The 12488-nt window shown below is 54.3% G+C and overlaps 1 protein-coding gene across 1 annotated transcript in view; it reads right to left on the bottom strand.

Annotated features, from left to right (window-relative positions):
• Positions 1–335: 335 nt before the first annotated feature.
• SAP30BP (SAP30 binding protein) overlaps positions 336–12488 on the bottom strand; it is a 33372-nt gene continuing 21219 nt past the window's right edge. The window contains exons 5-11 of the mRNA XM_024760859.1: positions 7725–7813; positions 5531–5622; positions 4641–4701; positions 4226–4277; positions 2765–2823; positions 1792–1876; positions 336–1522 (exon numbers count right to left, since the gene is read on the bottom strand). Of these exons, the coding sequence (XP_024616627.1) occupies positions 1341–1522; positions 1792–1876; positions 2765–2823; positions 4226–4277; positions 4641–4701; positions 5531–5622; positions 7725–7813 (620 nt within the window). The 3' untranslated portion in view covers positions 336–1340. The remainder of the gene's footprint in view (positions 1523–1791; positions 1877–2764; positions 2824–4225; positions 4278–4640; positions 4702–5530; positions 5623–7724; positions 7814–12488) is intronic.

The following is a 12488-nucleotide window of genomic DNA, read 5'->3' as shown; positions in this document are numbered from 1 at the left end:
CCACGGTCCCACGCTGCCGCCCACACAAGCTCCACGGGGCCCTTGTGGAATGAGGGGCCCCTGTCGGAGGAGGCTGCAGGGCAGGAAGCCCCTTCTGACCCGGGGGACAGCAGCCCCTCTTCAGGGTTGCGATGTCTTCACAAAGGACGAGAGGGGGAGAACAGACCTCTTCTGGTGCCGAGTGTGTGTTTGTGGGGAGGGGGCGAGTGTGACTCGATCTCTATTTTGGGGACCACAGGGCAGGGTTGTCACACCCCTCTGGTCATGCAACAGTATCGGGCACAACCTCGGGACCACCTAACCCCCCGCCCACCTCAGGGAAGCAACCCTGCTCTTCACAGCCCCGCTTCCTTCTCTGAACACAAAGCCCTCCCGCTGGAGGAGGGAGCTGCCAAAGCGCAGGCAAGGCAGACCCGTTCTCTCCAGCCTCGGCCTCGGCCTCCAGGCCTGGCAGCGGCTGGGAAATCTGTTTTGGCCCCAGAAGGAGCCCGGCGGCCACTGGCGCTGCCCGGGTGCTGCTGTGGGGCAGAGATAACCGGCACAGGAAGGGTGGGGTGGCGGGAGCCTCCCAGGAGCCGGGTTTCGCGTAAACAATGAGTGGCTGCCCAGCTGTGCCAGGAGGTGACTAATCTCCCCACACTGGGCCTGCTCACACCTCGCCCCCTCCCTGCATGGGCTGGGGGTCAACCCCAGCCCTCCTGGTCACTGGCTTGACTTCAAAAGCCAGGGTGTGTCCAAGAAGTGGTCTGAGGAGGGCCCAACTGCGCCCAAGGGAGTAGAGGCCTGGGCTCCTGCCTGAGTTGCAGGGTCAGGGTAGCAGACAGTGGGAACTGGGGCCTCCCCTGCTCTCGGGACCCTGCCCGCCCACGCCAAGAGACGTTCTCCGGGAATGACCTCAGTGACCTCCTGGGCCCCCTTCTCTGGGCAGCACCGCAGGCTCTGGTCATCCCAGTCAACCCTGACAGTCCCAGCCAAGAAGATGGGGAGGACACTTGAGCTTTCACGTTTGCCTGAAAACAGACTGTAGAAGAGGCCAGTGCATCCGAGATGATGAGATGTAAGGATACGGTGCTTTTAACAGGGTGGCAGACCCCACAGCATGGAGGACACTGTCCACAGCGCCCCCCTCTGCTGCAGCAATGTCTCTTCCAGCTGGAAGGCTGCACGGAGTCTCCTCTCGGGGTGGCACCCGGGGAGCAGGTCCCAGTCCTGACATATACAAAGTGGCGCCTCCCAGTGGGCATAGGTCACCGGGCTGCACAGTCTCGTCAAGCCCCAGAGTGGCTCCTCCCCCTGATGGAAAGGAGAATGTCCGAGCCACCCCGAGCTGGTCCCTCAGGTCACTGCTTGGCCTTCTTCACGATGGTGCCCACGGCAGAGATAACGGTGGTCTTGGAGCCACTGGCACTGGTGGTCACTGTGACGACAGCGGGCAGGGTGGCCGTAGTGGTGAGGATGGTGGGCTGGGCTATCGTCGTCACCGGGATGGCCGAGTCCCACTTGCTCTTTCTCTTCTGGGCGTCTGGGGTAAGGCAAGAGAGAAGCCAGATCAACTCCAACCACAAAGCAGCAGCCCTTCCCAGTAGGCTGGCAGTCAGAGCCCAGGGGGCAGACACTGCAGGGCCCCTAGCCTCAGAAAGCCAAGGGGCAGCCAGTGGACCGGGACCCCACCCCAGGCTCCAAAGCGGGCTCAGCACAAACCACAGTGAGGCCAGGCCCTGTTCCCCAGAACAAGGGAGGGAAGCCCTCGCTCCGTCCGTGGAGTAGCTGGGAAGCGGAGCCGCCGTCTACCTGCAACAGCTGTGCTGGCCGTGGCGGTGGTGGCGGCCGCAGCGTTGGTCGTGGTCCCTTTCTTGGTGCCCGTCACAAACTCTATCTGGAGGGCGAGAGACAAGCGTTAAAACCCGTGTAAAGCTGTGTCTCCATATCATTCTGCCACCTGTCTGCTCCCAGGGGACAGGAGATTGGCACCACACAGGAGGCACTGAGAATCAGCTCTGCTCTGACTGTCCAGGGGTAGAGAGGTGCGGGGGAGGCACTTGAACGGGATTTAATCCCCTGAAGAGAGCTTCCCCAACAGACATCGGGCCCCTCCCAGCACCACTGTGTCTCTGCGCTCGGGCACCCCTGCCCGCCGCCCCACCTCAGGCCCAGGCCCAGGCCCCCGCCCTCACACTCCGTGGGAGGCGGTGCTGCTCGGGAAGCAGCGTACTCAGGATCCTAAAAGGAGGGGTCGCCGGGCCATGAGACATGGGACCTACAGGGAAGCACTAAGGCAGGCTGCAGAGGTCAGCTCTGGAAGCCAAGAAAGGCACAGACCAGAGCGCTCTGGGAAGGAAATCTCTGCCTCCGTTCAGGCCAAGAACACCTAACTTATGACGACAGAGGGAGAAAGCCCCCAGGGGTCTATGGCTGTAACGTGTGTGTATGTGTGTGTGTGTGTGTGTGTGTGCTATGGCTGTAACGTGTGTGTGCTATGGCTGTAACGTGTGTGTGTGTGTATGTGTGTGTGTGTGTGTGTGTGTGTAATGCAGCTGATAGAAGATGCCAAGAAACCAAACGGAAGCAAATGGAAAGTGTCTTCAAGCTGACTTAGGGAGCCTTCAAATCCAGCACAGGGCACACCTAAGGCTGCTCAGAGCATTGTCAGGCGATGAACCAGTGGTTGTGGTGAGAGCAGCCTGGACGTCCCAGGGCTTAGCCAGCAGGACCCATGCGCTCCAAACAGCTGCTCTCTTCATCAGGACTGCCAGCCACCACTTACTTTGGTTCGCTCCTTTTTGGCCTTTTCCAATTTGTCCATTTCAATCTTCTGGGCTTTGGCTATGAAGACAAGACGGGCAGTTACACAAGCAGCCGAAACAACTCCCACACGAGGAGGTACTTCAGGCCGAAGGACTAGCACCTGCTGCTTCCCCGGGGCTCTTGTCTGAAGCATCCCTTTGTGATGGGCACAGTCAAGTGCCAGCGCCCGGCCAGCAGGAAGCAGGGGCCTCAGCCTCAAAGGCCCCGAGGCTGGGGCTGTGCACGGCCGTCCGGAGGGGTCAGCCGTTCCCAGCTTCGGCTGGCTGGGAGTGCTGGCCTAGCGTGACTACCTTCTCAGCGACCAAGAGCAGCCAGAACCTTGGATTTTTATTTTTTAATGTACGCATTTTTTTATGCATGTATTTTAAAAAATAAATTTATTTATTTTTAATGTATTTTTGGCTGCGTTGGGTCTTTGTTGCTGTGCGCGGGCTTTCTCTAGTTGCGGCGAGCAGGGGCTACTCTGTTGTGGTATGCGGGCTTCTCATTGCGGTGGCTTCTCTTGTTGCGGAGCATGGGCTCTAGGCGTGCGGGCTTCAGGAGTTGTGGCACGTGGGCTCAGTAGTTGTGGCTCGCGGGCTCTAGAGCGCAGGCTCGGTAGTTGTGGCGCACGGGCTTAGTTGCTCCGCGGCATGTGGGATCTTCCCAGACCAGGGCTCGAACCCGTGTCTCCTGCATTGGCAGGTGGATGCTTAACCACCACGCCACCAGGGAAGTCCCTTAATGTATTTTTTTAATGTACGTATGTATGTATTTATTTGCTGCATCACGCAGCCCATGGGACCTTAGTTTCCTGACCAGGGATTGAACCCACGCCCCCTGCATTGGAAGCTCGGAGTCTTAACCACTGGACCGCCAGGGAAGTCCCTAGATTTTTAGATAAAACGTTGTCAACTAATTCAAATTAGAGCAAGACAAAACTCGTATGGGCCAAACAAAACACACCTACAGGCCAGATCTGGCTCACAGGCTGCTGGTTTGGGACCAGGCATCCGAGGAAATGGGCCCTTTGAAATTCCTCCCAGTTCTCCCAGATGCGCCCCTTCTGAGATTGCTGCACTCCCGCTGGCCCCTGCCTGGGACACCATCTACACCTGCTCGGCCAGTCTCTGTGCACCTTCAAACCTCGCCTCAGACCTGGCTTCCTCAGTGAGGCCGCCCCACCCCTGGCCCAATTAGGTGGCCCTGCCTGCACGCCCACCATCCCCACACCTGTCATCGCTGGGTCACTCCTTTATTCCTGTCTTCTGTGCTGTACTGTGAGCCTCGTGAGTCAGGGGTGGGGTCTGGGCCTCTCAGGGCTGTACACCCAGCTCCTCAGACATGGCCGGACATGGAGGAGACCCTGATATCTGTACTGCCTGATGACTGGATGGATACACAGACGGAGGGGTGAGCAGGCAGACGGACAGCTACGCACCTAATGCCTCATAGTAGGAGTCTTCGGACCAGCCATGGGGGTCAAACATATCCTGAAAGAGAAAAGGTTAAAGTGCCTTCCCTGAGTCTTTCCATGGATCTTCCTGGCCTGGAGTCTCCTGCCTTCAAGAGCACAGGGGCTCAGCTGTCATCCCTGGTCTCTAGCCAGTCCTCCTGAGGACTATGAGGGCAAAGATGCATTTGTGCACAGGCTGTTCTGCAGGGCACAGCGAGTCCACGCTCAGGCCCTGGCCGATCAGAGGCCCCGGGACGCAAACAAGAGAGGCGGGGACTGCGCTCCTCAGCAGACAGTGCTGCAGAGTGGACCTTTCGGTGGTGCCAGGCTGGATCCAGCGGGATGAGTGCAGGGCCCTGGGTACCCTCTCTCACCCTCAGCCTCTGTGGGCGGGACATACCTTCGGGTAGTTGGTGCCGAGCTCATCAATCGCACAGAACTGGATGAGCTTCTCATAGATGCTGAAAGAGGAAAACCACAAGGCGCTGAGCAGGCCTGAGACCCGGGGCCCTGTGTGGCACCAGATTTCAAGAGATCAGAACCATTTGGTGCCTGGGCTCAGGTGAAGCCTTTAAATCCAGCCGAACTGTTCTAAGCAAGCTTCTGGATGGAAGGGGAAATGTCCACTGGCTTGACATTAAAAGTCACTTCTGGCCCTCCAGCCTCCCAGAGAGATGGACTGGGGCCGGCGGCCAGGAAGGATATGGTGTCGAGGTGAGGGCTGCAGTGTCTGTTCTTAACCAGACATCTGACCTTCAGTGTGTGTGGTTTGGTCGGGGCCACGCCACTTAGGCCCAAAGGGGCCAGGGCAGGTCTCGGCTACCCGCACACGAGGCTCTTTCCTGGGTGTGTCACTTGCTAGAGCACTGGACGGAGTAAGACCCAGACACAGTTCTGTTTCTCAAACCTCTCACCTGCGCACAGAATCAACCGCTTTCTAGAGGTGGAAGGGCCTGGGGTGATCATCTGGTCCAATCCCCTCATCGAACAGCAGCGGACACTGAGGCCTTGAGAGGCCACGTGCTTTAGGAGCAGAGTGGGAATGAGAACCCAGCCAGGCGCCCCCGCCCAGCCCAGGTCTCTCGGCTTCCACTCTGCTTTACGTGTTCAATCTGGCTCTTCCATGGTAAACGGTAAGCCTCGGCGAGGGTAATGCCGAGTGGGTGATGGCGCTTTTGGGCTCAGGTGTGATCTGAGCTGGGCCTCTCCCTGCCACCTCCATGGTGGCACCCCCGTCCCCCGTCCAATATCAACCACCCAACTGACCCTGCAGGCTCGTGGGAAACTCACCTGGGATTCCGAAATTCCTTCTTCCTTTGGATAATGTAGTTCATATCCATTCCCTCCTTTATCTTCCGCTCATAAAGCTTCTGGATCTTGTCCTGTGGAAGAGAAACAGAAGGATGACTATGACAGAACCCCACTGCCTAATGATCCCAGTCTGTGGTCACACGTGCTGTGTGGACATGAGGACCCAGGAGAGCCACAGAGCCACGTGAAGCCCTGCTCTGGCCATACGGTCTTTCACCACCCAGCCTGTGACCAGCACCGAGCACAGATAAGATAGATGGAGACCAGTCTGCTTTTGCTTTGCTCTCTTCTGACCCCCTTTGGGTGGTTAGTAGAGGGAAGAATAAGAAGCTCAAGGCAGAGAAGCCACAGAGAAGACAGTGAGCAAATCCCCACTTGGTTAATCAGTTCCTGAATCACCTGAAGAGGTTTCAGGCTTCAGTGCTGATGGGCAGGGCTGAAGGCTGGTGTTTAATTTTACCATGGGCATGAGTCCTCAGCAGGAGATCCAGGAAGGCGGGAGTAGAGGTGTCACAAGCTTCCCCAGTGTCCTTTGAGGGGCGGCTCACAGATGGCCGGTCCCCACCACTCTATCAAGAGGCACCGTCAGGGGTCAAGAGGTCATTTTTCATCCAAACTCCCCTCCAGGCCCCTACCCTGGCTCAATGGGAAACAGAAGAACCACCTGGCAGTGATCTGGGCCAGTGCCACAAGTGTCCCCAGGCCCACAGAGATGAAGTCCACAACAGATGGCATCAGGGCTGTCTGGCGCGTGAAGAGGCCCCAGGAACCCGGGTCTCAGGGCAGAGCCACCTCTGAGGAGCAGTCTTACCCAGGAAGGCTGGCGCTGGCCCAGGTAAGGGTCACTCGGCTGCCTCCCCCACTAGCGGCAGCTAAACACAGACCGTCCAGAAGGAAAACATTTGGGGCACTCTTCACCTGCAAGAGGAGGCGGGCAGGCTGGGAGGGCCTGAGCGAGGCCCTTTGGGCACATCAGGAGAGGTGACCCATTCCCTCTGTCGGAAGATGGCTGGAGGAAGCACTGAACTGCAGAGAGAAGTTCGTGACACATTTACCAGGGCAGGGAGAAGCCAGGTGCACCACGCCTCCATGCTATCTCTTTAAGGGTGACGGAGGGCAGCCTATCCAGAAGGCTCGGCAGATGGAGGAAGATCTGTATTTTACACAAGACTTTTCTGTGTCTCCCAGGCCGTCAGACGGGTCCTCCTGTTTCAGGTGAACTAAAACGTTTGCTCAGTGTCATGGTCTCTACCACTAGGAGGATCGAAAAAGGAGAAATACTCTGGTCTTGAAGGCTGGGCCGCCTGTCTCCGCCTGGTGGACTGCTGGAGAGTTCTTACAGGCTGTGGACTGTTGCCTGGCGCAGGGGTGACTCGATGCTGGGCGGGTGGTAGGTGGTGGTGGTGGGGGACGACCTCAGCAAAGGCAGGAGACTTCCGGGAGGAGAAGACACAGTGATCCGCATCTCCAGCCCCAGGTCCCTTTAGTCACCCGTCCACCAGCGTGCTGCGGGGGCTTGGGGTGTGGCCAGAGGCACCAGTAGAACCTACAGGATCAAAGGTAGAGCAGGTGGACCGGGCACCACTCTGGGGGCAGCCGTGCACGTCTGCCCTACTGTCACAAAGTCTCCTTCACAGCGGAACGTGCAGAGGGACAGGGAGAAACAACCACCGAGGCTGACCAGGAGGTGTAATCCCACTGTCCCCTGAGGTCCTGCTCCCAAGGGAGTGACCGCACTCAACGTTCCATCTCCTCAGGTCAGGTCTGCACCAGGTTTCGTCAAACAAGAAGCCAGTGACGAGGACTGAAGTTTATGCATATCCGTGCTTGTACTTTTGCACTTCTATTTGTTTATTTTACATTCCGACAATCCCTCAGTTTCTTAGCAAAGTTCCTTCCGAGATGGTCCCATTGGCTCAGGGTTGCCCAGAAGAGGCATGTTGTTTTCTCTGGTTAGGACATCACTTAGGGCAGCTAGGGGCCCCGGCTGAAGCAGCAGAGGGTGGCGTTGTGTACAGAGCAAACTCCTGAGAGCAGCCTAAGGGAGGTCACCAGGACTGCAGACTCCTTCCCACTCGGGCTGTCCAGAAGCTTCTTAAAGTCAGACCGAGCCAGACACCTGTCCCAGGCCTCCTGGGCTTCATGGGCCTCAGCAGCTGAGTGCTGTGCTTACCTGTAAGTGATTTGAGCATCTGCCGGGGGGCTCGGGCGGGATCTTGATTTCATCAGGTGACATGTTCCGGACTCTTTCAGAAAAGGAGGCTGTGGAAGGAACAGAGAAGATGGACAGACATGGACAATAACCCCCCCCAAAAAAAGGCCGATAAAACATTTTCGAGGAGGGATACACACTATGAAACAGTAGAACAGGGTGTTTGGAGTAGCACTCCGAGGGGGTGCATGTGAGTTGAGATCAATTGACCAGAAGGAGCCGGCACGTGCCAACCCAGGGGAAGAGAAGGTCAGGCAGAGGGCACGAGCATAAAGATGGCGTGTGGCCAAAGGCTATGTCCTGGGGTGCGCTGGTGGATGTTTAACATCCAGCTGGGAGGTGGGGAGGGGCACAGCCACGACCTGCAGCATCTGCCCATTTCTGTGGTGTAAATTCTCCCCATGGCTAATGTCAAGCTACCAATGTGAGGTCGCTGAACTTGAGGCTGGGAAGAGATGTGCACACCGCTGGCTCATAACGTGACCAGCTCCAGCCCCCCAGGGGCTCTGCCCCTGAAACACCCTCCCAGAATTCCGGAAACTCAGAGTTGCTTGGCGCCATCCTTCTCACCTCAGGCTCTCCTACCCAGGCTACAGGAGCAGTTCAGGGTTCCCTAGGCTTCGGGACTCAAAGCACTCAATACTGCCTTGTGCATAGATGACATTTACAAAAGGACCTGTTGGTTATTAGCTTAGGGCCCTTTAATGTTTTCTTAAATTAATTAATTAATTAATTTTCGGCTGCAGTGGGTCTTCGTTGTTGCACAGGCTTTCTCTAGTTGTGGCAAGCAGGGGCTACTCTTCGTCCCGGTGCGCGGGCTTCTCATTGTGGTGGCTTCTCTTGTTGCGGAGCTTGGGCTCTAGGTGTACGGGCTCAGTAGTTGTGGCGCACGGGCTTAGCTGCTCTGTAGCATGTGGGATCTTCCTGGACTGGGGCTCGAACCCGTGTCCGCTGCACTGGCCGGCGGATTCTTAACCACTGCGCCACCTGGGCAGTCCATGGCCCTTTAATGGTAAACCAATCAACCCGCTCTTGGTCCACTTCGTTCTTGGGAACAAAAGGTCTGATTCTGAAGTGAAGAACCACAACTCCCAGGGGGCAATTCCCTTGGAGATCTGCCCCTGCCCACCCAAGCTTCTTTCTCTCTCCACTCCCCTCCGTGCTGCCTCTGGCCACCCTTGCGACTGCAGAGTTGTGCTCTGGATCACTCAGACAATGCGCTGTTTGTTGTAAGATTCTGTATGTGCTTTTAAAACGTTCTCTCATGAAAAGGACTATACAGTGAGCAAACAGCAGGCGGAGCGGGGTGGGGCAGGATGAAAGCAAAGAATGCAGAATCCAGCACCAGTGACACCCGGCAAGTACTGACTGGGTACCCGCCGTGTGCCTGGCCCCAGGCGAGACTTCTAAGCCCCAAGTGGCTGCCTGGACTGCCTGGGGATGGCCTAGCGAGCCTTCCCCTTCTCTCCCAAAGCTGGGTTAATATTTTCTTAGCAGATAAGGTGCTTTGATTCCTGCTTCGAGCTTCACTAGCCTCAGCTGCTGCCCAAGGAGCCTGCACACACTGTAAACACTGAGGCTGGGGCCCAAGCCCAGGGACAGTCTCCTAACCTGGATACACGTGCTGATTCTCACTGTTGGTGGATTCTCACTGGATGTGCCCCAGGAACAGAGTACTAGATCTGCCATTTTGAGTGAAGGGACGAGGACAGAGACTGGGTGACATATCCTGCTGTGGACTGAGACACCAGTGCAGCCCGGGAGCAGTTTTCACCATGCGCTTCTCTTTGCCCAGCACCCTCCTCCTGTCTCCTGTCTCTGTCTCCTGAAGCAAGGGACACCCAGATCTGGCAGGAGTTCAATCTCACCCTCACTTCCTCCTTCCTCCCAGCTCTGGGAGAGGCAGGAGGCCTAAGCCTGAGGCTCAAGCAGGCTGCAGAGGCCAGCGGAGAGCGGCATCAGCTGGGGCGCGCCGGTTCTCGCATTTCCTAAGCATCAGCAACAGAAGCGAGGGGGGCTGGGGCAGGCTTTGGGCCGCAGCAAAGAGCGTTAAGCCTTCCCTGGGGTGCAGAGTGTGTGTGCATGTGACAGAGAAGACAAAGAGTGCCCTCTGCCATTTGCCAGGAAAGCCTTTTGGGAAAACAGGGTGTGGCACTGTTGCCATTAGCAACCCAGCCACACTTGGGCTCAAATGGTATACAGTGTGACAGGGAGAGGGAGAGCCCCTCCTGAGCTCGTGGGCTTGGAACTGGGCTAGGAATGAGAAAATTCCTCGGGAGTAGCTGGCAAATGAAGAGATACATTCAGGAAACTTGATAAAAGTTTACCTCACAGATTTCAGGAGCAATCTTTCTGTGATTCTGCCTTTCCTAAGTCTCAAAATGAATCGAAAGCAGAAGACATCAGACCCACATATATGGCTACTGAGCAGCCAGCCTCAAACCACTTTCCCTGGAAACACACCGAGATGTGTATCCAGGCACATGGGGGCAGCTCGCGTCTGCGGCTGCCTCCCTGGTGGCGCAGTGGTTGGGAGTCTGCCTGCCAACGCAGGGGACACGGGTTCGAGCCTTGGTCCGGGAAGATCCCACATGCTATAGAGCAACTAAGCCCGTGAGCCACAACTACTGAGCCTTGTGCCACAACTACTGAAGCCCGTGCACCTAGAACCCGTGCTCCACAACAAGAGAAACCACCGTGATGAGGAGCCCGCAAGCAGCCACGAAGACCCAACGCAGCCAAAAATAAATAAATAAATAAATAAAATTTAAAGGAAGGGAAAAAAAAAAAGGAGCTGAGTTCAGGCAGAGGGGCTGACAACCACGGTCCCATGAGCAGAAGCCACTCTGCACAGGTCAACTACTACCTCCTCAGTGAGAAATGGGAAGAGAAATCCAAACTCTGAGGCTTAGAGCTCCACCTGTGTCCTCTGTGGGTGACTGGATTCAAGAAACTGTGGTGGAACTCTACAACGAGATAATATTAGAAAAAAAAAAAAAAATAAATAAATAAATAAATAAATAAATAAATAAATAAATAAATAAATAAATAAATAAATAAATAAATAAATAAATAAATAAATAAATAAATAAATAAATAAATAAATAAATAAATAAATAAATAAATAAATAAATAAATAAATAAATAAATAAATAAATAAATAAATAAATAAATAAATAAATAAATAAATAAATAAATAAATAAATAAATAAATAAATAAATAAATAAATAAATAAATAAATAAATAAATAAATAAATAAATAAATAAATAAATAAATAAATAAATAAATAAATAAATAAATAAATAAATAAATAAATAAATAAATAAATAAATAAATAAATAAATAAATAAATAAATAAATAAATAAATAAAAAGGTAAAGGGAAGTTCTTTAAAAAAAAAAAAAGTCTAAGAAGTTTATAAAAAAAAACAAAACACTATGGGAAGTGTAAGAAACTAGAAAAAACAAGGAAACAAACAAAAAAGCAACAGAAAACCCCCCAACAAACTGTGATTCCATTTGTATCAATGGTTCTCAACCAGGGGCGATTCTGCCCCCCCAAGGCAACATCTGGCAGTGTCTGGAAACATTCTTCGTTGTCGTATCTGGCAGGACGAGGGGGCTGCGATTGGCACCTAGTGGGCAGAGACCAGGGATGCTGCTAAAACACTGTACAGTGCATAGCCAGGCCCCCACTGCAAAGAACTATCCAGCTCGAAGTGTCAATCGTGCCGAGGCCAACAAATCCTGATTTATTAGAAATCCTAAAAAAGACAAAACTACAGTGAAGAAAGTAGATCACTGCTTGCCTGAGGCTGAGGGAGGAAATGTCTGCAAGGCGAGGGGTACGGGGGAACACTCTGGAGTCATGGAAATGCTCTACGTCACGACTGTGGTGGGAGTTAACACTAAAAGCTGACGAATCTTACTCTATGCAAGTTACACCTCAACAAAGTTATTTTCAAAAAGTGACAAGGAGAGGAAAAGTGAAAGCTGGCTGTGGAAGAAGTCGGGGCTGAGATGGCTGGTGCCCACACACTTTCCACCGCTCGCTAAGTGCCGCCAGCAAGAGTAGAGGGCGCTGCCTTGTTGGGCTCCTGGGCCGGTGCCTCTGACCCCACGCTCCATCCGCAGCGTCCTGGTGGTGAACAGCAGGGACTGGAGGCAAGAGGAGGCTGAGGCTCCAGTCCATCACCCACTTGGAGAAGGCCACGGGCTGCCTGGTGAGGCTGTGCTCTGTTCTCTCTGCCCGTGAAGCCAACTGGGCCACCCCTACAGTGCCATTTTCCAAGAGCAAACTCTAAGGTTTTAGGAAAATTTGGGGTTTTATAGGGTAGGAAAGACTCATACCCCACTCATCAGAAAACTCGGAGATAAAGGCAGGATCCCACTGAGCACTTGGGCTGCTCAGTGTGGTCACGCTGCTATCCAATCCTTCCTCAGAAGACAAATATAATGAACAATTTTCAGTTCTTCCAGTCTGGAAAACCAGAATGGGTCCCTATCTCCCATCACTGGTGAAGGGATCCTATCCGGAGAAAGGTCAGGTTGGAGGGGCTGCAGGAAGCAGCATTTCCAGGCGGAGTCCAGGGCTTCCCAGGGCAGGGTAAGCATGTCTCAGAGGCTCCGTCTGGAAGCAGAGGAGCGGGCTCTGCAGGCCGCCTGAGAAGCAGGAACCTGCTTTGTGAAGACAAGTGGAGCAGGTGGAGAGAGACGGGCACAGT

This window comes from Neophocaena asiaeorientalis, unplaced genomic scaffold (genome assembly GCF_003031525.2).
Source record: "Neophocaena asiaeorientalis asiaeorientalis breed wild unplaced genomic scaffold, Neophocaena_asiaeorientalis_V1.1 scaffold30, whole genome shotgun sequence".
NCBI classification, from domain to species: domain Eukaryota; kingdom Metazoa; phylum Chordata; class Mammalia; order Artiodactyla; family Phocoenidae; genus Neophocaena; species Neophocaena asiaeorientalis.
Note: the sequence above shows the minus strand (reverse complement) of the source record. Positions and strands in the feature narration are given on the sequence as shown.